Source organism: Equus asinus, chromosome 7, assembly GCF_041296235.1.
Source record: "Equus asinus isolate D_3611 breed Donkey chromosome 7, EquAss-T2T_v2, whole genome shotgun sequence".
Taxonomy (NCBI): Eukaryota; Metazoa; Chordata; class Mammalia; order Perissodactyla; family Equidae; genus Equus; species Equus asinus.
In genome coordinates, this window is record NC_091796.1 from 98,837,977 (window position 1) to 98,858,914 (window position 20,938).

The window sequence follows — 20,938 nt, forward strand, 5'->3', positions numbered from 1 at the left end:
TCATTCTAGTTCTTCTATATGGGACACCACCTCTGCATAGCTTGATTTGCGGTGCCATGTCCATGCCCAGGATCCGAACTGGCGAACCCTGGGCCTCTGAAGCGGAGTGCACGAACTTAACCACTCGGCCACAGGGCTGGCCCAGATATCTGTTTTATACTTTGGGTCATAACCCAATACTATGCTACTCATTTGGTTGCTCAAATTGCAGCTTCGGCCAGTGGGAGCTCTTCCAGGCTGACTCCTGCGTTCCTTTGACTTGCCACCTGGCTTTTGCTTTTTGAACACTGCCTATGCATGTTTATTTTTCGTTTAAAAAAACAACACATTTAGGAAATGAAAGAAAACTAAATCACCCTTATAGTTCCATCCTCCCGACACAACTACAGTCATGTGTTGCTTAACGATGATGGAGGTACATTCTAAGAAATGTGTTGTTAGGTGATGTCATCATTGGGTGAACATCCTAGAGTGTACTTACCAAACCTAGATGGTACAGCCTACTCCACACCTAGGCTGTATGGGACTAACCCAATGGGACCAATGTTGTACATGCGTTCTCTTGGAGCGTAAAGTCATGACATGGTACATGACTATAGTATTTTAATGTTCTCTTTGTTCATGTTTTTGAAACATAGCATTTAAAGAACAAACATTTTTAATACGTCACCTTTCATTAACATAACCGCCATTTTTAACACATGGTGTTTTAATACGTGGTGTTTACCAGATGCATATGTCAGAACACCTTAGAAGCTCTCTGGAGTCAGACTACGTGCCCTTGCCCCGGGACTGAATCTTCTGAGCCTCACACCTCTCATCTGTAAGGGGGGAAATGACGGTATGTTTCTCACAGGTTTCTGCGAGGATTTAACAAGGCAGCACAGAGTCGATGGAGAGCAAGGACTCTGGAAACAGAGGCTAGAGTGTGAATCCTGGCCCCGCCACTCATTAACCGGGAAACCTGCTGCAAGATGTGTAACTTCTCTGTGCCTCATTGATCTGCAAAACGGGGAAAACAAAAGGACTTGCCTCTCAGTATGGTTGGAGGACCACAGGTGTTCAATGGTGCTCAGTGCTGTCCCATGGCAAGTGTTCAATGTCAGCTACTATTATTGATTCTGGAGAGACCTCCATGGCAGGGATTATAACCTAAATTTAACAAAGCAGTCTAAACTCCCCAGCTTGGTGCCTTGCACATAGGAGAGGTGCAACGTTTGTCCACATCTGTGTGTGCACACACACGATGTCTGTCCATCAGCTGCCCCTGGGCCTTACAGGTTCTCATACTCCCGCTTCTAATAGTGTCTAGTTTGCAGCAGCGATTCAGCGGAACGTACTCCACACTAACACATTCAAGATGTGCATTTATGAAACGCGGGTAACATCTGCCCAGCCTCCCTTGTGAGGCTGCTGGGTACAGATACCCTTATGATTGCTTCTCTTTCTTGGCAGTGGGAAGAATATGGGCCTTACAGTAACACAGAGGATAGGACTCTGAAACCCATTGTTTCACCTTGGGCAAGTTCTTTACCTTTATGTGCCCATTTCAAGTGCGAAACTGAGTTTTCCTATACTGCAGGATTTTTAAGAGGATTAATTGGGAAAGTACATGGAAAAATGTTAAGTCCAGGATGCCATACAGAGATATGCAATGTTCATTCCTTTCCTTCCACCCTCCAAATTCAATGCACTGATGCAGCTGAACCTGCAGCTTGCACTAATTTGTGTACTGTCTTGTTTCACTCCATTGTGCTTCAGGAGAAGGTTCCTATAGCAATCTCACTTAGGAAACTACTTCCTACCCCTGGGCACCATGAGGAAAAGTGTCCAAGGGACTAAGATTGTGTAAATTCAGTGGTTTTCAGGTTCACGCTTTTGGCACCCTTCGTTCAAATGAAATCTCTCTTGGAACCCTTTTATAAACATAACAGATAAAAGAGGTCATCTTATTAGCAGTCCTTCATTTTATAAGTTCACACCTACAATTTCAGAACCCCTATGAAAAGGATATTCAGAACTAGATGTTTTGATGACGCACATCGAAAATCCGGGTTAGAGAAGGCAGCTACAAACTCACCAACCTCCGCATTTAATTCTCATTTTGAATGCACAAAATCAGTAAAATTCTGATGCACATAGAAAATAATGAAGTCTCTTAACCACTGCTCAAGATCTTCATGATAAATGGAGGGCAATAAACACCTAAAAACTATCTATGGGGGCCGGCCCGGTAGGCAGAGGTCAAGTGCACACGTCCGCTTCCGTGGCCCAGGGTTCGCCAGTTCAGATCCCGGGTGTGGAGACGGCACCGCTTGGCAAGCCATGCTGTGGTAGGCATCCCACATATAAAAAAGTAGAGGAAGACGGGCACGGATGTTAGCTCAGGGCCAGTCTTCCTCAGCAAAAAGAAGAGGATTGGTAGCAGTTTGCTCAGGGCTCATCTTCCTCAAAAAAAAAAACTATCTATTATCACCTTTGACATGCCACACTTCCACCTGTTCACACAGCTGACATCTCAACAAGATCGAGTGAGCATAAGCACCTGAGCCTTGCCATCCTCTCAGAGCACCACAGGTGTAGTGACAGACCTTTCATACAATTTCGTATGATAAAAAATTCATGGAGGTGAAAATAAATACATAAATACCAGTGCAGAACTACAGCCTTCCTAGTCAATGACACATTAAGAGATATAAAATAGGCACAGAAATGACAAAGGATTTATACTGAGAACTGGACAAAAATGAGTTACTTGGCAGCACAAGGTAGGGACAGGTTAATGTCTATCACTGGAGTATGAGGACTGTTCAACGTCCGTGCTCCGCTCGCTGTCAGATGTCCCCTCCTGGTTTCCTAAGATTCAGACGAAATGCCCCTCCAGTCCTGCCTGGAGAAGGGCCTCCTCCTCCTCCTCAGCAGCGTCTTCTTTCTTTATCAGCGTCAGCAGCTGCAGGAAGCCAGGGCCTCCCCGCGCAGAGCGAGCTTCCTGTGCAGTGTTCTGTGGCCTGCTCCAGCAATGACTTGGTCCAGGCGGGCCTGGTTCACAACTTCTCTCCCAATTGCTCACCTCTCTACCAGTTTCTGTAACACAGGCTCCAGGCTTAGTACATAAGCAGACAATTTTTCTTCCTCCTTCTGGTAAGTGGTCAGATATTTGACCTGCAACTCCCTGGGATTATGGTAACCCCAAATACCTGCTCAAGAGCTCGCAGGCATTCAGGGACTGTAATTAAAGGACTGTTTATATTGAGGACACGAATGACATCAAATGCTGGGCTTCTAGGGCTTTCTGGCAATCACCTTCTTTTCTCTGCATCTGAAACCCGCCATGATTTTATCATTTGCGTGGTATGAAACAGCCAGGGTTCAAATTCTTCTTGGTCTGGTTCTGGAGGATCGCTGACCGAGAATATTCTCATCTTTTTGTATTCCAGGTATTGCAGGGCAGGCTGAAGAGCCTCAGGTAATGCCTGTGCCAACATAGGGGCCCGTACTTCTGGGATCATGTCCTGGTCTAGGTCAAAAGGGCCGTTTCCATACCCAAGAGCTCTGGCAAACTCACACAAAGTCATGCCCTCTCCCTCTAAGAATTCATTTAATCTGCTTAAAAATGCGTCATCTGGGTCACGGGGATTAAAGATCACTCTCCAGACACCCCCTTTTCCAGGTGTGTCCTTAGGGACCAGAGCAGGACCAGTCTCCTGAGGAAGCCCTGTTAAAGCTACATTCCTGTTCTCGTCCCTCCTGAACATCCTCCCGAGCAGTCTGTACTCGCCCAAGGGAGCTAGGCCAGCCCGCAGGGCCTCCTCCATCTCTGCCACACTGCAGGTCTGGAGGATGCCGGCGATGAGCAGCGTTTTCCGAGGGTTCACATCCATCCCCCTGCACCAGTCCTCCAAGAGCCTCGGCGTCGCGACGCCCCAACCGAGAGACTGAAATTTCGGGGCACTGCTGCCCCCGCAATTCACGGTGTTCCTCCGCGGTACCACGGCTAAGTCCGGCCAGCGTCGGGGGCCCGGCGGCCTGCGAGGACGGCGCGGTCGGGTTAGCCGCAGGTGTGCACGCCCGCCCCTGAGAAGCCCAGCGCATCCCGCCGGCCCCACCGCGGCCAGCAGCCACCTTACCCGCTCCTCGCCTCGGGCGCCCACAGCCGCCGGCGGGGCCCGCTTCCCCTCGCCGGTTATCTGGTTGTCGGTGTCTGAGTCCGTCGCCGGCGCCCAGGCCGAGGAGCGGGAGGACGGCGTCTTCTGCACTCGATGGACACTCGACAGGGCTCCCGGGGGCCGGGCAGAGGCACGAAGGAGGGACGGGGCGATCAGGGGCGGAGCGAGACACCAGGGACCAGGCCCACCTGAAGGGTGGCACCGCCTCCCCCGCCGCCGCAGCCTCTGCCCGCATCCAAGTTGGCGCGGTTTGGGGCGCGCCGGGAAGGCGGCGCCGCGGGCTGAGGCCTCTGACGTCACGACGGGGAGGGTCTTTCGGGGCGGGGCGCGCGCGCTTCCGGCTCGAGCCGGAAGCCCCGACTGTGGCAGCATCCGGGACGGCGGGCGGGCTGGCCAACCGGGAAAGGAAGGTGAGATCCAGGGCCTGCCCACCCCTGCAGGCTCGGCCGGTGGCGGCTGCCCGACACTGGGCTCCCGGCGCTGCGAGGCGGAGAGGCTCGGGCCTGGCGCCGCCCGCGCAGCCCTGTCGCGGCCGGCCGGCGCTGCAGCGCGGCAGGGGGCGGGGCGGCTGCAGGGGAGGCCCGGGTGGCTGGGGCGCCTCCGGCCGGGCGGGGTGACCCGGGCTGGGTCTCCGGCAGCGGCGACAGGCGCCGGGCCGCCGCGTGACCGGCCGCAGTCACGCTCTGCTTAATCACAATTAGCTTATGCTCCAGGCTGGCCGCGCTCACCTTTCTCCCAGCCGGTGACCCCGGAGATTTCTTTTATGGTGGTTTTCTCTGAAATGCCAAAGCCACCTGATTATTCAGAACTGAGTGACTCTTTAACGCTTGCCGTGGGAACAGGAAGATTTTCGGGACCATTGTAAGTGTTTAAGAGTTACTGTCTTAACTTGGGGGCCCCGACGTTGGTTTGACTAGTAGAACCAAGTGTTTACGTCTGAAGCAATATTTTTAAGTCAAAGTATTTTAAGTGTAAAAGTGAATTGTTCCGTAGGAAACTAGTTTAATTTCAATTTCTTAATGGAAGATGTGCTGGACCTCTTAAGCCGGATATAGTGATTTATTTATGCTGTGGGATTCACATAAAAAGCAGACCCAGTATGTAGTGAAACTTTACTTCCTCATAATTATTACATAAAACAACCTGTAAGTTATTTACATTTCTTAGTAATGTAAATTTACTTTAAACCTTAAATGCGTTAGTGGGGTGTTTTAGAACTCGTGGGAAATAAAGTACAGTTGGAATAGTTGCCATGACAGCATTGCTAGACCCTAACTTTTTTTTCACTTTGAAGGCACAGAGCATGGAGAATGATGAACTTCCGTCAGCGGATGGGATGGATTGGAGTGGGACTGTATCTGTTAGCAAGTGCAGCAGCATTTTACTATGTTTTTGAAATCAATGAGACTTACAACAGGCTGGCCTTGGAACACATTCAGCAGCACCCAGAGGAGCCCCTTGAAGGAACCACATGGACACACTCCTTGAAAGCTCGGTTGCTCTCTCTGCCGTTTTGGTTTTGGACAGTTATTTTTCTGATACCTTACTTACAGATGTTTTTGTTCCTTTATTCTTGTACGAGAGCTGACCCCAAAACGGTGGGCTACTGTATTATCCCCATATGCTTGGCAGTTATTTGCAATCGCCACCAGGCCTTTGTCAAGGCTTCTAATCAGATCAGCAGACTACAACTGATTGACACGTGAAAGCAGTCACGGTTTTCCCTTATGATTACCAAACTGCCATATGGAACCTGATCACAAGACTGCAGTTTCACAGACCTCAGGAAGTTGCGGTGGGCAGAGGCTTTTTTAAAAATGTGACTAGGGGGCTATCTTTATCTGAATAATAATGAATTTTTAGGTAAAGCCTGAGATACAGTACTACAAAATCATGTTGATGATTTCAGATTTTGGAAGTAAAATTGTGTCTGTTGTTTGCATTCTTTAGCAACTTGAATAAGTACCTGAACTCATATTTTTATTCTGTGCAACATAGTGATGGTTAAGAAATTCTTCCTTTGGGGAAGAAATGAGTATGAACATTTTCATTGTGTTTAATGTCAAAAGGTCCAAACATGGTCATAAAATTTAAATTTTATACAGTTACTTGGCTTGCTTTAAAATTCTTCGGACTAAAACACCAACTTTGTATGCTTGCTTGCTATCAGCTTGTGAGAAATTGGTATAAAATTACCGAGGTGATGGCTGTCTGGATAAGCAGAATTTGTTCCTCTTGATAGTGCTACTGGCATTACTAACTAACATTATTAATGCTACTGGTTTTTAAAAAACTACTTAGAGGGTCCGGCCTGATGGCCCAGTGGTTGAGTCCACATGCTCTGCTTTGGTGGTCCAGGGTTTCACCAGTTTGGATCCTGGGCATGGACCTAGTGTCGCTCATCAGGCCATGCTGAGGTGGTGTCCCACATAGCAGAGCTAGAAGGACCTGCAACTACAATATACAACTATGTACTGGGGGGCTTTGTGGAGAAGGAAAAAAAAAGAAGATAGGCAACAGATGTTAGCTCAGGTGCAAATCTTTAAAAAAACAACAAAAACTACTTAGGAAGAGACTGAATGTTTGAAAGTTGAGGAATCTTGACACAGAGGAGATGGAAGCAAGGTGTTCAGTGAAAATATTTAGTCTAGTCCCTGTCAGGTGTGTGATCCGCTCTACAAGATTGCACCAAGTCATCACCCTTCCGATTCTCTCTTCTGCCATGGCGTCCGGCCTTCAGGCAATAGGTTGACTGCATGAAGATGTGATCCTTGTGCTTCCTAATGTGCATTTGTACTTACTACCTCATGTCTCGTATCAATACAAATCACTAAAAAATGGAAATGGTAGATTTTAGGATTTCTTTTCTTTTTTCTGGGTGAGATCAAGATATATTTTTATACAGTTATGTCAATACCAGTGAAATGTTTTACACTGATAGATTTTAATAATCATAACATTTGGGAGGGGGTGTTTACTCTCTTGGGCCCTGTTCTAAGAGCGTTAAGAATTAATTCATTTAATCCTCCCAACAACCCTATGAAATAGCAGTTATTATCCAGATTTTACAGATAAGGAAGCTGAGGTAGAGAAGATAAGTAACTTGTCAAAGGTCACACAGCTGGTAAGTAGGGGAACCAGAATTATAACTAGGCATCTGACGCCTTTGTTCCTAACCACTGAGCTGTTGGTGCTTCTCACAAATGACAAATGTCTCAGCACTGGGTACTGTCTCCCAACACGTTAAAGAATGGAAACGGCAATCTTACTGAGAAAGGTTTTTCTCAATTTCTCTGAGCTATGAAAATCCACAAGTTTTCTAGCAACCTCAACCTTTACTATAAGTCTGATTTGACCAGAATGGAAGGCTGAGCACTCCACAGCAAGCTTTTACTTGAAAGATAAAGCAGGTACCTTTGTAACTCAAAAGGAGCAAGATCAAATCCTTCTCCAATTAATCTCATTTCTTTACCACCTCCAAAGGTCTAATTACTGAAATGACACTTTTTGCTAAAATACACTGAATCTTCAAAGTGAGCAGCAGTTTGAAATATCTGTGTTTCTTCGAGGTCAGATAACCAAATCACTTGTTTATCTTTCGAGTACTTACTGATAGTAGCTAGCTGCAGGCACTATCTTCTGAACGATGTACATTCCTTCCTCACCACATCCTATGAGACAGGTGTGCCCTGGCCCTAGCGCCGTTTTACAGAAGAGGAAAAGGGGGAGACCTGAAGCACACAGGAAGGAACAGCTGGCCCACGGTCACACAGCAGTAAGTGGAAGAGCCAGGATGTGGACCCAGGATGCCTGGCTTCAGATCTCCAGCTCTATCAGGCCACTGTACTGCTTCTCAAAAAGAGAGGGGAATTTGAGGAAAATCATCGAGCAGTTTCTTGTTTTATTTGATTAGTTCTGAGGCAGTGATAGTCTGGAAATGATTTAATTATTTCAATTTTTTTTGTTTTATAAATGCTTGATGCCAGGTTTGTGAGGTTGCCACTTGTCTTACAAAGTAGTAATTCCTTTTTATTGAAGTAGACTTTATGTCATATTTCAAATTCTAATATTTGGGGATTTGTAAGTAAATGCTCAGTCCATTTCTGTCTTTTAAGATCATATTGCCTTGGTAGTAGAAATAGTAAAATAATTAGAGGAGTAATGCAGTATTCTCAAATGTAATTGTTAAATTTCAGATTGCAGGGTTAATCTATTTTTTGATTATTTAGGAATTAATTACCCAAGTTGTAGATTAGTCCTATTTTGTCTATGGCTATCTAAAAGTTCAAAGCACTGTTTTGGTAAAGAGGGAAAGGTGAAATTAATCTCCTAGCTCTATCAGATTGAGGAGGAGGCTGACACTCATGGAGAGGAGACCTGTGTATTATAGCAGACCATCATTTATTTCATATTCACATCACATTACAAAAAGCAGTGAATATCAGACTAGGTAGTGAGATGAATGGCAAAGATAGGGAGTGCTTCAGGGCTTTCAAGGGAAGGGCAAGCACCCTAGATCCGTAACTAGTCAATGATACTTGCTTTCAGATATGAGAAAAACAGAGTCATGTCCCACAGCGGTTTAATGGGTCATTTTATTTCCAACTACACTGGAAATGAAGTAATACCTGTTGAGTGTTTTTCATGGAAACATGCCAGATATTTTTTTTAAGTGCCACGATAGGGAATGGATAACTGAATCACAGAAACAAACATCTAATTTATGGAGCTTGAGTCACCATGTAAATTTTCTGGTTTTAAAAACGCTATGAGGGGCCAGCCTCATGGCCGAATGGTTAAGTTCGCACGCTCTGCTTCGGGGGCCCAGGGTTTTGCCGGTTCCAATCCTGGGCGTGGACATGGTACCGCTCATGAGGCCATGCTGAGGCAGTGTCCCACGTGCCACAACTAGAAGGACCCACAACTGAAAAACACTCAACTGTGTACCAGGGGGCTTTGGGAGAAAAAAAAAGATGCTACCAGTTGGGGTTTTTTTTTTCACATTTTTTTCCAGTTTTGAAAAAAAATTGACATACTTCACTGTATAAGTTCAGCATGATGGTTTGATTTACAGATATTCTGAAATGATTACAATAGATTCAGCTAACATCCATCTTCTCATACAGATACAATAAAAATAAAAGAAAGGGAAAAGGAAAAACATTTTCTCTTTGAGATGAGAACTCTTAGGATTTACTCACTGAATAACTTTCCCACCTATCATATAGTAGTCTTACCTGTAGTCACCCTGTGCGTTACATCCCTGGTACTTACCCTGTAACTGGAGGTTTGTACCTTTCCACCACCTTCTCCACTTCTCCCTCCCCCACCCTCTGCTTCTGGTAACCACAAGTCTCATCTCTTTTTCCATGAGTGTTTTGGTGTGTTGTTTATTTTTTAGATTCCACATATAAGTGAGATCATACACTATTTGTCTTTCTCTGATTTATTCCACTTGACGCTACCAGTTTTAGAGAAAATGTGATTCCCCAAGTTTAGAATTTGATTCTACTTCAAAGCTTTTATAATGAACAAAAGCTTTTCTTTGGGGAAGTGGAATTATCAGATAGTGTTGCTGCGAGAGTAACTGCACCCACAAAATAAACCAGAATGTCTGTTCACCCATGGATATTACTAAGATTATCTAGTGTCGATTTCCTTCTTAACGTTCTCAAGTCTCCAAATCACTGGCAGAAAAGCTTACCAAAATAGCATGCCGTATTTTTGTATCAAATAAATGCCATGACTTTATAAATTCTCCAACATATTTATAAACTTCCATATAATTCTGGACCATGATTAGGAATCATCATGCATTAGTATTTTCGTTTGGTTGAAGGCAATGAGCGGGTCTTGAACCGTGGGTGAATATTAGAACCACCCAAGGAAATAAACAAAAAACAGAGCAAAACTCACATAAACAATGCCTGGGTCCCTTCCCAACCAGTTCTATCAGTCTCTGGGGGAGAGGCCCAGGCAGTCATGCTTTCAGAGCTCTTCAAATGATTCTAATAGGGTTGAGAGTCACTGGGCCGTGGGTTTTTATGCACCACAAAGACTCAACTGTTAGGCATGAGAGCTGCGTTTGTCTTTGGAACAGCTTCAACAAATACTCTGCAGTAAGTTCACCCCAGCTGTTCGAAATGCAAATCTTTAAAGAGATGTCTATATTTTCTTTCTTTTATTTTTTTCAAGGTTCAAATAGACTTTACTGTTACTGGGGGGGGGCCTATCAAACAGGGTCTTATAAACCAATATGTGGTCCCAGGATGTGACTAGGGAGAAATTGAGAGGTCATGATGGCAGAAGAGGTCACCGTAACTGAAGGCCATGGTCCTGGGGAGGCCAGCCAGGAATGCAGCAGACATGATCAGGACAGGCTGGGGGTAGTCAGGTCACAAGGTGAGGGAGAGGACCCCTTCACTCCCCTGCTTTTGTAGCTCTCCAGGTGTGACAAGACCCAGCCCCATGGCAGAAGGAAACAGAAAGCAGGAGGTGAACCCAATGGCAACATCCAAGGTCCTCAGCTGCTCCTGCGGCAACCTGAAATGGATCTGGGCATGCAGCACCACGAGCCCCAGGCCGTGCCTGTCAGGCCCCTCAGCAGCGGCAATGTCAGTGTGGACGTGACCGACATGACGTGACCGCACCAGTAGACTGCAGACTCTGCCAGGCAAAGCCCAAGGTTGCGAACAAGGTATCTATATTTTCTGATTCCAATTCTTCTCTTCCACTTTACCCTGTATACACCTCTATCAGGCTTTTGTCTCCCACTCTACCAAAACTGCTCAGCCGTCAAGAGGTCGTCACATAACTAAATCTAACAGTCAAGTCTCAGTCCTCAAATTACTAATCAGCAGTTTTTGACACATTCCCTGTCCCTGAGATATTTTCTTCAGTTGGCTTCTAGATCAGTACTGCCCAGTAGAACTTTCGCAATGATGGAAATATGGAAATGTTCTATTATCTGTTCTGTTCAAATGAGTAGCCACTAGCCACATGAACGGAACCCTTGAGGTGTGGCGAGAGTGACTAAGGGACTGAATTTTAAATTTTAATTAATTTAAATTTAAATAGCCACATGTGGCTAGTAGCTACTATGTATTAGCTCAGTTGTTTTTTCTTTTTTTTTTTTTTGAGGAAGATTAGCCCTGAGCTAACTACTGCCAGTCCTCCTCTTTTTGCTGAGGAAGCCTGGCCCTGAGCTAACATCTGTGCCCATCTTCCTCTACTATATGTGGGACACCTACCATAGCACGGCTGCCAAGCGGTGCCATGTCTGCACCCGGGATCTGAACCAGCGAACCCTGGGTGGCCAAGAATCGGAATGTGTGAACTTAACCGCTGCACCACCGGGCCAGCCCCAGCTCAGTTCTTGATACTTTTCTGGTTTGCCTTCCTCAACAGCTTCTCCTGTCTCCTTTGCTGGTTCCTCACTGGGGATCTGCCCAGTTTCTAAATGTTGGCATGCCCCAGTTCTCTTTTCCACACTTACTCCCTTGGTCATCTCATCCAGGCTCATGTTTAAATGCCCAAATTTATATCACTACCTTGCATCTCTCTGAGTTCCAGACTTGAATATCTAAGTGCGTACTCGATATTTACTAAGATGTCCTACCAGGGACCTGAAATTCAACCTGTCCAAAACCAAGCTGCTGATCCTCTTTCCCTCCACCAAAGTCTGCTCGTCAAGTCCCCTGCACATCCCCTAGCAAACAAGTGTCGAGGGGTGCTTTAATGTTATTCCTCTCCAAAATCCTCCTATAGTTTCCCTTCTTAGAATACAAGTCAAAGTCTTAACATGGCATACAAAAGTCCTAAATAAGCAGCCCTTGGCCTCTACTTCATTTTCTACTGCTCTCTTCACCCTTCACTCCACACCAGCCACACTGGTCTTCTTTCTGATTCCAGAACACACCAAAAAACCCTGTTGCAGGGCGTCTGCACTCAGTGTACCTTCTGCTGGGAGGCTCGGCCGCACCCGGCTCCATCACCACCTTCAGACCTTCGTTCAGCTGTCAGCTTAGTGAGGCTGCTTCTGACTGCCCTATTCAAAACTAAGCATCCTCCTCCCCTGCTTTTCTCCGCAGCATGACCATCACATGACATGTTACATATTTTGTCAGAATCTAAACCCCATGAGGGCAGAGATTTTGCCCGTTTGTTCACTGCTGTATGCCCCATGCCTAGAAGAGGGCCTGGCCTATACAGGTGCTCAGTAAGTACTTACTGCATGAATGATGCTTATTGCCACTGAACACCTCCCTCTTTAGACTGCAAACAAGCTAGTTCACCCTCCAGAGAGAATACAGGTTAAGATTAACATTTACTGCTAAGGGCACAGCATAATCTGCCCATGTTCCAGATAAGTTTGGTTATTAAGCTCTTTCAAGTTTCAGTATATAGTGATATAATCTTTTCAAGGCCAAGATTTAAAATGAGACCCTCAGCTTATTTTTGCCAGCAGTTCTTGTGATGGTAGTTGTCTTGGGATTTTTCTTAGTGATGCAAAGAAAAACATACCACATTCACAAACACGGTTTTAAGGGTAGTGAGAGCCCTGAGGAATTGTCAAGTTACAATTATGAAGATAACGGTTTCCTAAACCGCCTAACATTTGCACCAAGTGTCGCGACAACCTTTTAGAGCTACAGCACAGAATGTCAGTGCTCTGATGTTCAAGGCAATGCCCTGGCCCCATAATGCACTCATTTAAACTAGTAATGTGTTTCTAGAAGTTACTTCTATCCCCAGGAGAATTTCTGACATCAGAGTAAATTTCTATTTAAAACTGTACCCCAGTGGCCTTGTTGCTGCCCCAGTGTGAGCTGCTGCTTTTTCAAAGGTTTAAATAGAAGGTTACTGTCTAGCATTCACTGTTTCCTGGGCCATGTCTTTAAATAGAGCGATACTGATCCCAAAGGTCACCTGAGAACTGGAATAGTTACGGCAACACTGTGAAATTCATTTTATACTTTGAGAATAATGCAGTGGCTAGAGGGCAATTTTTTCAAAGTTAAGGTTAGGCACATGAGTTTTAAACCACCTCCTCCTCTTTTCATGGTACCCTATTTCATATTGAGCTCAGCTCTCCTGACCTCCTTAGAAGTTGCGTTCTACTCCTTCATCTGCCAAAGTATCAGTCAGATGGGAAATGTGGAGGGTTTGTTTGAAGTCTAGACTGGTCAACTTTTGCCTTGAATTACTTACATGACAATGTTTTAAACTGTTAATATGGCTGATTTGTTCTTATTAAATTTAATGCATGACTTTTTAAAATTAAAAAGTTTGAAAGTTTCATTTTCTGTATCTGTGTTGAAAAATACATTACATACAATTTTTCATATTTCATTGTATATATATACACTTCTTTATTCTTCTGTTGATGGACATTTAGGTTGCTTCCGTATCTTGGCTACCATAAATAATGCTACAGTGAACATAAGGGTGCATATATCTTTACAAATTAGTGTTTTCATTTTCTTCAGATAAATACCCAGAAGTGGAACTGCTGGATCATATGGTAGTTCTATTTTTAGTTTTTTGAGGAACCTCCATGCTATTTTCCATAGTGGCCACACCAGTTTACATTCCCACCGGGAGTGCACACGGGTTCCCTTTTCTCCACATCCTCGCCAACACTTGTTTTTCCTTTTGATTATAGCCATTCCGACAGGTGTGAGGTAATATTTCACTGTGGTTTTGATTTGCATTTCCCTGATGATTAGTGACGTTGAGCATCTTTTCATGTGCCTGTTGGCCACCTGTATGTCTTCTTTGGAAAAATTTCTATTCAAGTCCTCTGCCCATTTTTTAATCAGGTTTTTTTTTTTTAATTCTTTTTTCGTCTCCTCCTCCCCAAAGCTCTGCAGTACACAGTTGTAGACTCTAGTTGTCGGCGCCTTTGGTTGTGCTCTGTGGGACGCTGCCTCAGCATGGCCTGATGAGCGGTGCCATGTCCATGCCCAGGATCCAAACTGGCAAAACCCCGGGCCGCCAAAGCGGAGCATGCAGACTTAACCAGTCGGCCATGGGACCGGCCCCGTCAGGGTTTTTTTTGATATTAAGTTGTGTGAGTTCTTTACTTTGGATATTAACTCCTTATCGGATGTATGATTTGCAAATATCTTCTCTCATTCAGTAGGTTTCCCTTTCATCTTGATTTCCTTTGCTGTGCAAAAGTTTTTTAGTTTGATGTGGTCCTATTTGCTTATTTTTGCTTTTGTTGCCCTTTCCTTCACCCTTGTCTATCGTCTTTCTGACTGGTACACATGAGGTTTATAAAAGAGATTAGTTCTTAGTCATTTGTGCTGAAAACATTCAATACTTTTCCCCTCTTTGTCTTTTAACTTTATTTATAGAATGTTCAGAAATTTTATTATGTAATCATATTTATTAATCTTTTCTATCATGGTTTCTGGATTTTTAAAAATCTTGCTTAGGAAACCTTCCTTGCTCTGAGACTATAAAAACTATTACTCCATTTTCTTTTAGCACTTTCATGGTTTTGTTTTTCACACTAAAATTCTTGAATCTACCTGAAACTTATTATGTTCCAAGTGGTGAGAAAAGTACCCAAATTCATCACAAAAACTAACCAACTTCTCCTTTGTTAAAATAAAACTGGAAGTGTTATTTTTACAAATATTCTCCAATTTCTATAAGAATGTTACACTCTACTCTTACTGTATACTTAAATATCCAAGAAATAATTATCACAAAATGATTGTAGTGTAATTAACTTTCCCAAACATGCTAATTTTATTTGTAACTATCACCAGCCAAGTTTATGGTAATCGTTCTGAACTTTGCTGTGCTCAACTACCAACCACAATAAGTTCAAACAGGAATTTCTTGTAAACATTTTATCACAACAGAGTGGCTGACAAATGACTTAAATAGCCTAGGTTTTCAGGATGTCTTATATAAGAATCTGACTGCAATATATTATATAAGAAATGATTTTCTGTATTTGTACAGCTTGAACAATTCCATTGAGAAATAGGGTATCTTTAATAGGCTAAATAGGAACTAGATGAAAGTACTCCATAATAAACTGAGAAACAGATGTCTCCAATTATTTTCTCATTTGGACGAAAACATAAACTTTATTTCCTTTAAAAGTACAAGCCTTCTCAATAAAAGTTAAAAATAAATCTGAGGAGCTGAAGAAATAATTCTGAGAGAGTACATTTCATACTATGAGGGGGGAGGCTAGGTGCCACAGAAACACAGCCCGAGGACCTGACTGTCTGCAAAGCCAGGAAGGGTCTCCCAGAGGAAATGTTTAACTTGAAACCTACAGGACACGAAGAGCTAGAGGCAGGCAAAGGAGGTCAGCATGGTTGGAAAGGCAACTAGCTGGAGAAGCGTAAACCCTCTGAATGTGAACACTATCACGAAACTGGGGGGAAAAAACTGATTTCCTCCCCTACTTTTTTCCTCTGTTTTTTTCAATGTAAGTTTTTCTTCCTAGGTGCTTTTTTTTTTTTTAATGTTCAAACTTCTTAACTAATATTATAGCCAGCAACAGCAACCTATTATGAAAGAGTAAAAATTCTTGTCCTTGGCCACAGAACTCTATTAAAGTGTTTCTTAATGTGACACAAAAGCACTTACTTTTCGCAAAGACATCTTGCACATGTCCGTGTAGATCACATTTTAAACTCCATATGTTTCACATTTTAAAAGATTATTTCTCTAACTCTAGTGTCAAGCTTATTTTCAGGTAGGATTGTGGAGTTGCTTTCTTGTACAAAAGTCAAGCTGGAGCTGTTTCAGAGAGTAACCGTGCTCTGCTTGCCTGCAGCTAATGTCTGTACCACCAGAAGGCAGATCAGAAAACCAGGCAAGGCATTTCTTCCACAGTGGTCCTTCAAACTGATCTTTTTTGTCACACACGTGGCTCACTTACGAAGACAGTATGAGAACTAGAATCAGTATTAAAACTAAGGAAAAGATCAAACTTATAACCCAGACCTCAAAACAGTGGACCACAAACACAAATATCTTGAAATTTCTTCTTTGTAAACATATTTACTAAACAAAGAAGGAAACAGAACGTTCAGAAGCAAAGTTCAGCTATTACTTTGAAAGTATGAATTATTTTAACTATACAAGTTTTCTTTTTTAAAGATTGGCACCTCAGCTAACATCTGTTGCCTATCTTCTTTTCTTTTTTTTTCTTCTTCTCCCCAAAAGCCACCAGTACATAGCTGTGTATTCTAGTTGTAGGTCCTTCTGGTTGTGCTATGTGGGACGCCGCCTCAGCGTGGCCTGATGAGTGGTGCCATGTCTGCGCCCAGGATCCGAACTGGCGAAACCCTGGGCCACTGAAGCAGAGCGTGTGAACTCAACCACTTGGCCATGGGGCCGGCCAAACAAGTAAGTTTTTTAAAGGGCTGTATAAAGATAAAAGATTATTATAAATCAATAACTGAGTTGAAGTCCCAATATTAGAGACATTATCACAAACTAAACAAACAAGATAATTTCTCACCATTTATAAAACTTTTTCTAGTTGGTATTGAGTACAGAAGAGTACTTAGTGGAAGGCTGACATTCCAAGGAAAACAATTCTTTAAAGATATGACAAGATGTGTACATTCAGTTTCCTTAACAGCATGTACTTTGTTAAACTATAGATTTCAGAATGTGTAACTGGGAAAGTACTATGGTAATCTTTTACAGGCTATGTGTATGACCCAGTTCTGCCAATGGTTAACTCTATAACTCAGGACAAAGACCTATTCAAAGATTCAATTTCTCTCTGAAACAAATCATATAAGCTGTAAAGTTACTTCCAACTCTAAAAATCTATGACTATTCGTATTTCATTAGGTAAATGCTACTTGATTTCTTTGCATTTTAGCTTTCTAAATGAGCCAGGAAACATGCAGAGTTAAAAAAAAAAAAAAAAAGCCTTAGTCCCACTGACAAGCAGAAAAGGAATACACACACACATTTTCGGAATATATATTTTAAAGGATTCAATAGTCCTTTGTTAAGCAAAATCACAGTATGGCTACAGGATGAGAGAAGATATCTAAGTTATAGTTAACACAGATTGTTTACTTAGACACTGATATTTGTGTTTATATATATAACATATCACAGCATAAAAGCACAGCCCATTTTGTTCTTTTAAGGTACAAGTTAAATATATATTGATTGTGTAGTATCATCTCTGGATGTCCAGATATTGGGTGTGAGTGTGGACTCAAGGTTTCCTTGGGTCTCTCTCAAGGTTCCTCCTTTCTCTTCAGTATTTCTATTTCTATTTTTCTTTCATTTATACAGAACTGCCATCCTTAAATTTAATACCCAATTTTTGCTACTTGCTGATGTCAGTTCTTTGAGATGTTATTGCCCGTGAACCATGACTGTACTTTTTATGACAGAAGCAGAAGCTAAAAGATGCACACATCACACAACTTAATTCAATGATTAAAACGTAGAAAACAGTCTATGGCCATACCACCCTGAATGCATCCAATCTCATCTAAAAAGTAGAAAACAATAAAAATTCAGTAGCCATCTAAGAGGATTTTATACATTATTAAAGCTGTATTTTATTTCCATGATCTGAAACTTATTGCTCACTCAAAACAGATTTATTTCTAAACATTTATTATCTCTTGCTCTGATGGAAACAGAAGAAACAGTTCTTTGACAAAATTGTCCTAGGAGAACAAAGCAAATGCTTTCCCAAATCAGAGCACAAATCTTCCTTAAATGTCAGTATGAGATAACTAAGATACAGTAGCAGTCTTTTGAACTTCATAAAAGCTATTGTTAAGATGGTGGTTTTGGCCGTTTGGCAGATGGTCCATCTGAGTTAGTTCTGTTATCAATGTTATTTTCATCTTCTGCATCATCTTCATTATCACCTTTTAAAATAAATATTTGTTGTATGACAATATGTTCAGTGCTTGAAAGAAATACAGATAGCTAAAACAGTTGATAATGAGACCATTTTACTTTAGGGATTAATAACCATGCATATATCAGATTCAAAATATGCATGGTTAAAAAGATTTCAGGAATTTTGGTGTTTAAAACCTTTCTTTTCTATCACTGTTTTTGGAGATATAATTCATATGCCATAAAATCACTCTTTTAAAGTGTACGGTTTATTGATTTAGTATATTCACCAGGTTGTGCAACCATCATCACTAACTCTACAACACTTTCGTCATCCCAGAAAGAAATCCCATACCCATTAGTAGTCACTTCCCATCCCCCTCAGCCCTTGGCAACCACTCATCTACTTTCTCTCTCTATAGATTTGCCTATTCTGGACATTTCATATCAATGAAGCATAAAATATGTGGCCTTTGTGTCTTTCTTCTTTCACTTAGCAAGTTTTCAAGATTCCGTCACACTGTAGCATTTATCACTATTTCATTCCGTTTTATTGCTGAATAATATTCTACTGTATCAACAGGCATTTTGTTTATCCACTGATCAGCTGAAGAACATCTGTGTTGTTCCCACTTTTTAGCTATTACGAATAATGCTGCTAGGAGTGCCTATGTCTTTATGTGAACATATGTTTCCACTTCTCTTGGGAGAACTAGGAGTGGACTTGCTGGGTCGTTTAACTTTATGTTTAACTTTTTGAGGAACTGCCAAACTGTTTTCCGAGGAAGGGATACCATTTTACATTTCCACCGGCAATGTATGAGAGCTCCAATTTTTTCACATCCTAGCCAACACTTGTTTTTTTGTTTGTTTGTTTTAATTTTCCTTCTTCTCCCCAAAGCCCCCCGGTACATAGTTGTAAATTTTTAGTTGCAGGTCCTTTTAGTTGTGGCATGTGGGATGCTGCCTCAGCATGGGTTGATGAGTGGTGCTAAGTCTGTGCCCAGGATCTGAACCTGCAAAACCCTGGGCTGCCGAAGCAGAGTGTGCAAACTTAACCACTCGGCCATGGGGCCAGCCCCATAGCCAACACTTGTCATTGTTCTTTTTGGATATAGCCATCCTAGTGGGCATGAAGCGATATCTTATTGTAGTTTTGATTTCCATTTCCCTGATGGCCAATGATGTTGAGTATCTTTTCATGTGCTTATTGGCCACTTGTATATCTTAGAGAACTGTCTATGCAAATCCTCTGCGCATTTGGTAACTGGATTATTTGTCTTTTTAAAAAGTGTTGAGTTCTGTCACTTTTCTTTAGCAATTCTTATAATTTTAAAGTTTTGTATATTACTTGTTAATTGAGATGTAATTCATATAAGAAAAAATTCACCATTTTAATCTCAACCACTTTTAACAAAGGAAATCCAAACCTAAGCTTTATGGGGACTTCTTTAAACATACAAAAACATGTCCACCTATACAAAGATATTACTAACCCACCATTAACAGAACAGGTGGCAGTTATTTTTCCAATAAGTAACGACAGAAATTTTTTTATACGGCTCTCGCTATATTCGTCCTTATGCCAATAGTACTATTTTCAACAGATTAGAGAAGTATTTTGGAAGCAAGAAACAGGACTTCACTCTCATAGAAACAATGTATTGTCCGAACTTAGTGTAATGTTCTGAATTGGCTCCTTCACATTATCTGGAATTATCAACATGTAAACAAGACGGAAAGGAAAGGAAAGGATAGTACAGTTTAATCTCCTCTACAAAGAAACTAAGTCCTGACTCCAATATTTAGTTTTTAAGTTCTACAACTCAAGGCAATCAAAATGTACCTATTTTTGTAATAAGGACAAGACTTTTACAAAAATTAATGCCATTAAATTTCCCGTTTCTACTTTCAAACTGCACTTACAAAACTGGGAAAGGAAAGGAGTCCCTGGGAATTAAAACTTGTTAAACTGAAATCTGTTCCAATCTTCATCTTCCTACTCTGTGACAGATGGCAGTCTTCCAAACAGGTCTGTAATTTCACACCTGGGAAAACTCCTTTTCATCCTTCAATACCCAGCTTAAAAGTCACGCCCTCGCTGAAGCCTTCCTGGGTTCTCTGGGTTTGCAACAGTTACAGGGGACCCTGGGGTCACACTTCCACTCTTTAATAAGAGTGTTTGCCTGTCTAACCCCTCACCAGGCTGAGCGTCCCGCAAGGACAGGAACTGAGTCGCATTCGCCTCATTCTCTCTCCAGAGCTCAGCCCCAATATCTGGCACAGAGCAGCAGGCGTTCAGCACGTTTTTTGTAATACAAATGAAAAGAGGGTCGTGAAAACGCTTGGGTAGCAGCAGCCCAGGTAGATCAGCCCAGATATGGCAGAAGGTGCCAACAATTTTTAGCTGGAATTCTTCCCCCGAGGCTCACTTTCTCCAAGTCTGCCACTCCACACGGGCTCCCAGAGCAAGTTTCCCCGGGCGCCCCTGCCCCGCCCTCCTGTCGCTCTAGCACCGTCTCAGAGCTCACCGTCCAAGGCCTCGTCCGGAGCCGCCGCCACCCTGTCCTGCGCCTCTCGCTGTACCAGGGGGCCGAAGAGCTCGGCCACCAGCTCCCTCATCTGAGCCACTCCCGACAACAGGCCCTGGAAAGGCTCCGCGTCGCCAGGCGCCTCACAGGGCACCCGCAGCTGCTGCCGCTGCCCGTCCTGCCCGACATACTCGCCCGACAGCTCCATGGCGACCGCAGGGCTTCCAGAGCGCGTCACAAGCACGCGCCACCCGGAAGCGGAAACCAGCCCGCGGCGGGCGCAAGCGGGAGAAGGGAGAGGAGTAACTTCCGTTCGTCGGAAGTCGCTCCTCCCCCTTCCTTCGCTTCCCTTTTTGGGATTGGTTCCTGGCACTCAGC

At 43.1% G+C, this 20,938-nt stretch overlaps 3 protein-coding genes across 4 annotated transcripts; 1 reads left to right on the forward strand and 2 right to left on the reverse strand.

Moving 5' to 3' along the window:
• Nucleotides 1-2,701: 2,701 nt before the first annotated feature.
• MOAP1 (modulator of apoptosis 1) lies at nt 2,702-4,538 on the reverse strand. The gene is given in 3 exon segments (XM_070514543.1): nt 2,702-2,967; nt 2,970-3,182; nt 3,185-4,538. Coding segments are annotated over 3 exon segments (1,671 nt in total). The 3' UTR covers nt 2,702-2,863.
• LYSET (lysosomal enzyme trafficking factor) lies at nt 4,472-6,274 on the forward strand. Of its 2 annotated transcripts, XM_014832121.3 has the most exons (3): nt 4,488-4,576; nt 4,880-5,027; nt 5,461-6,274. In XM_014832121.3, the coding sequence occupies exons 2-3, from the start codon at nt 4,930-4,932 to the stop codon at nt 5,870-5,872; spliced, it is 510 nt and encodes a 169-aa protein (XP_014687607.1). In that variant the 5' UTR covers nt 4,488-4,576; nt 4,880-4,929; the 3' UTR covers nt 5,873-6,274. The 2 variants fall into 2 exon arrangements, with proteins under 2 accessions (XP_044630180.1, XP_014687607.1); XM_044774245.2 differs by lacking the exon at nt 4,880-5,027 and having other exon boundaries at nt 4,472-4,576.
• A 10,851-nt stretch (nt 6,275-17,125) lies between these two features.
• On the reverse strand, nt 17,126-20,831 carry GON7 (GON7 subunit of KEOPS complex). The gene is made up of 2 exons (XM_014832113.3): nt 20,561-20,831; nt 17,126-18,055 (listed from the first exon to the last, which is right to left on the reverse strand). Exons 1-2 carry the CDS (start codon nt 20,766-20,768, stop codon nt 17,961-17,963), a joined length of 303 nt encoding a protein of 100 aa, XP_014687599.1. The 5' UTR covers nt 20,769-20,831; the 3' UTR covers nt 17,126-17,960.
• Between the last annotated feature and the right edge of the window lie 107 nt (nt 20,832-20,938).

Excerpts from the sequence above, each read along its gene's own strand:
- LYSET (XM_014832121.3), top strand. The coding sequence starts at position 4,930 with ATGGTGGTTTTCTCTGAAATGCCAAAGCCACCTGATTATTCAGAACTG. Across the intron at positions 5,028-5,460 it reads GGAAGATTTTCGGGACCATT|GCACAGAGCATGGAGAATGA; the intron begins GTAAGTGTTTAA and ends TTCACTTTGAAG.
- GON7 (XM_014832113.3), bottom strand. The coding sequence starts at position 20,768 with ATGGAGCTGTCGGGCGAGTATGTCGGGCAGGACGGGCAGCGGCAGCAG. Across the intron at positions 18,056-20,560 it reads TCCGGACGAGGCCTTGGACG|GTGATAATGAAGATGATGCA; the intron begins GTGAGCTCTGAG and ends TTATTTTAAAAG.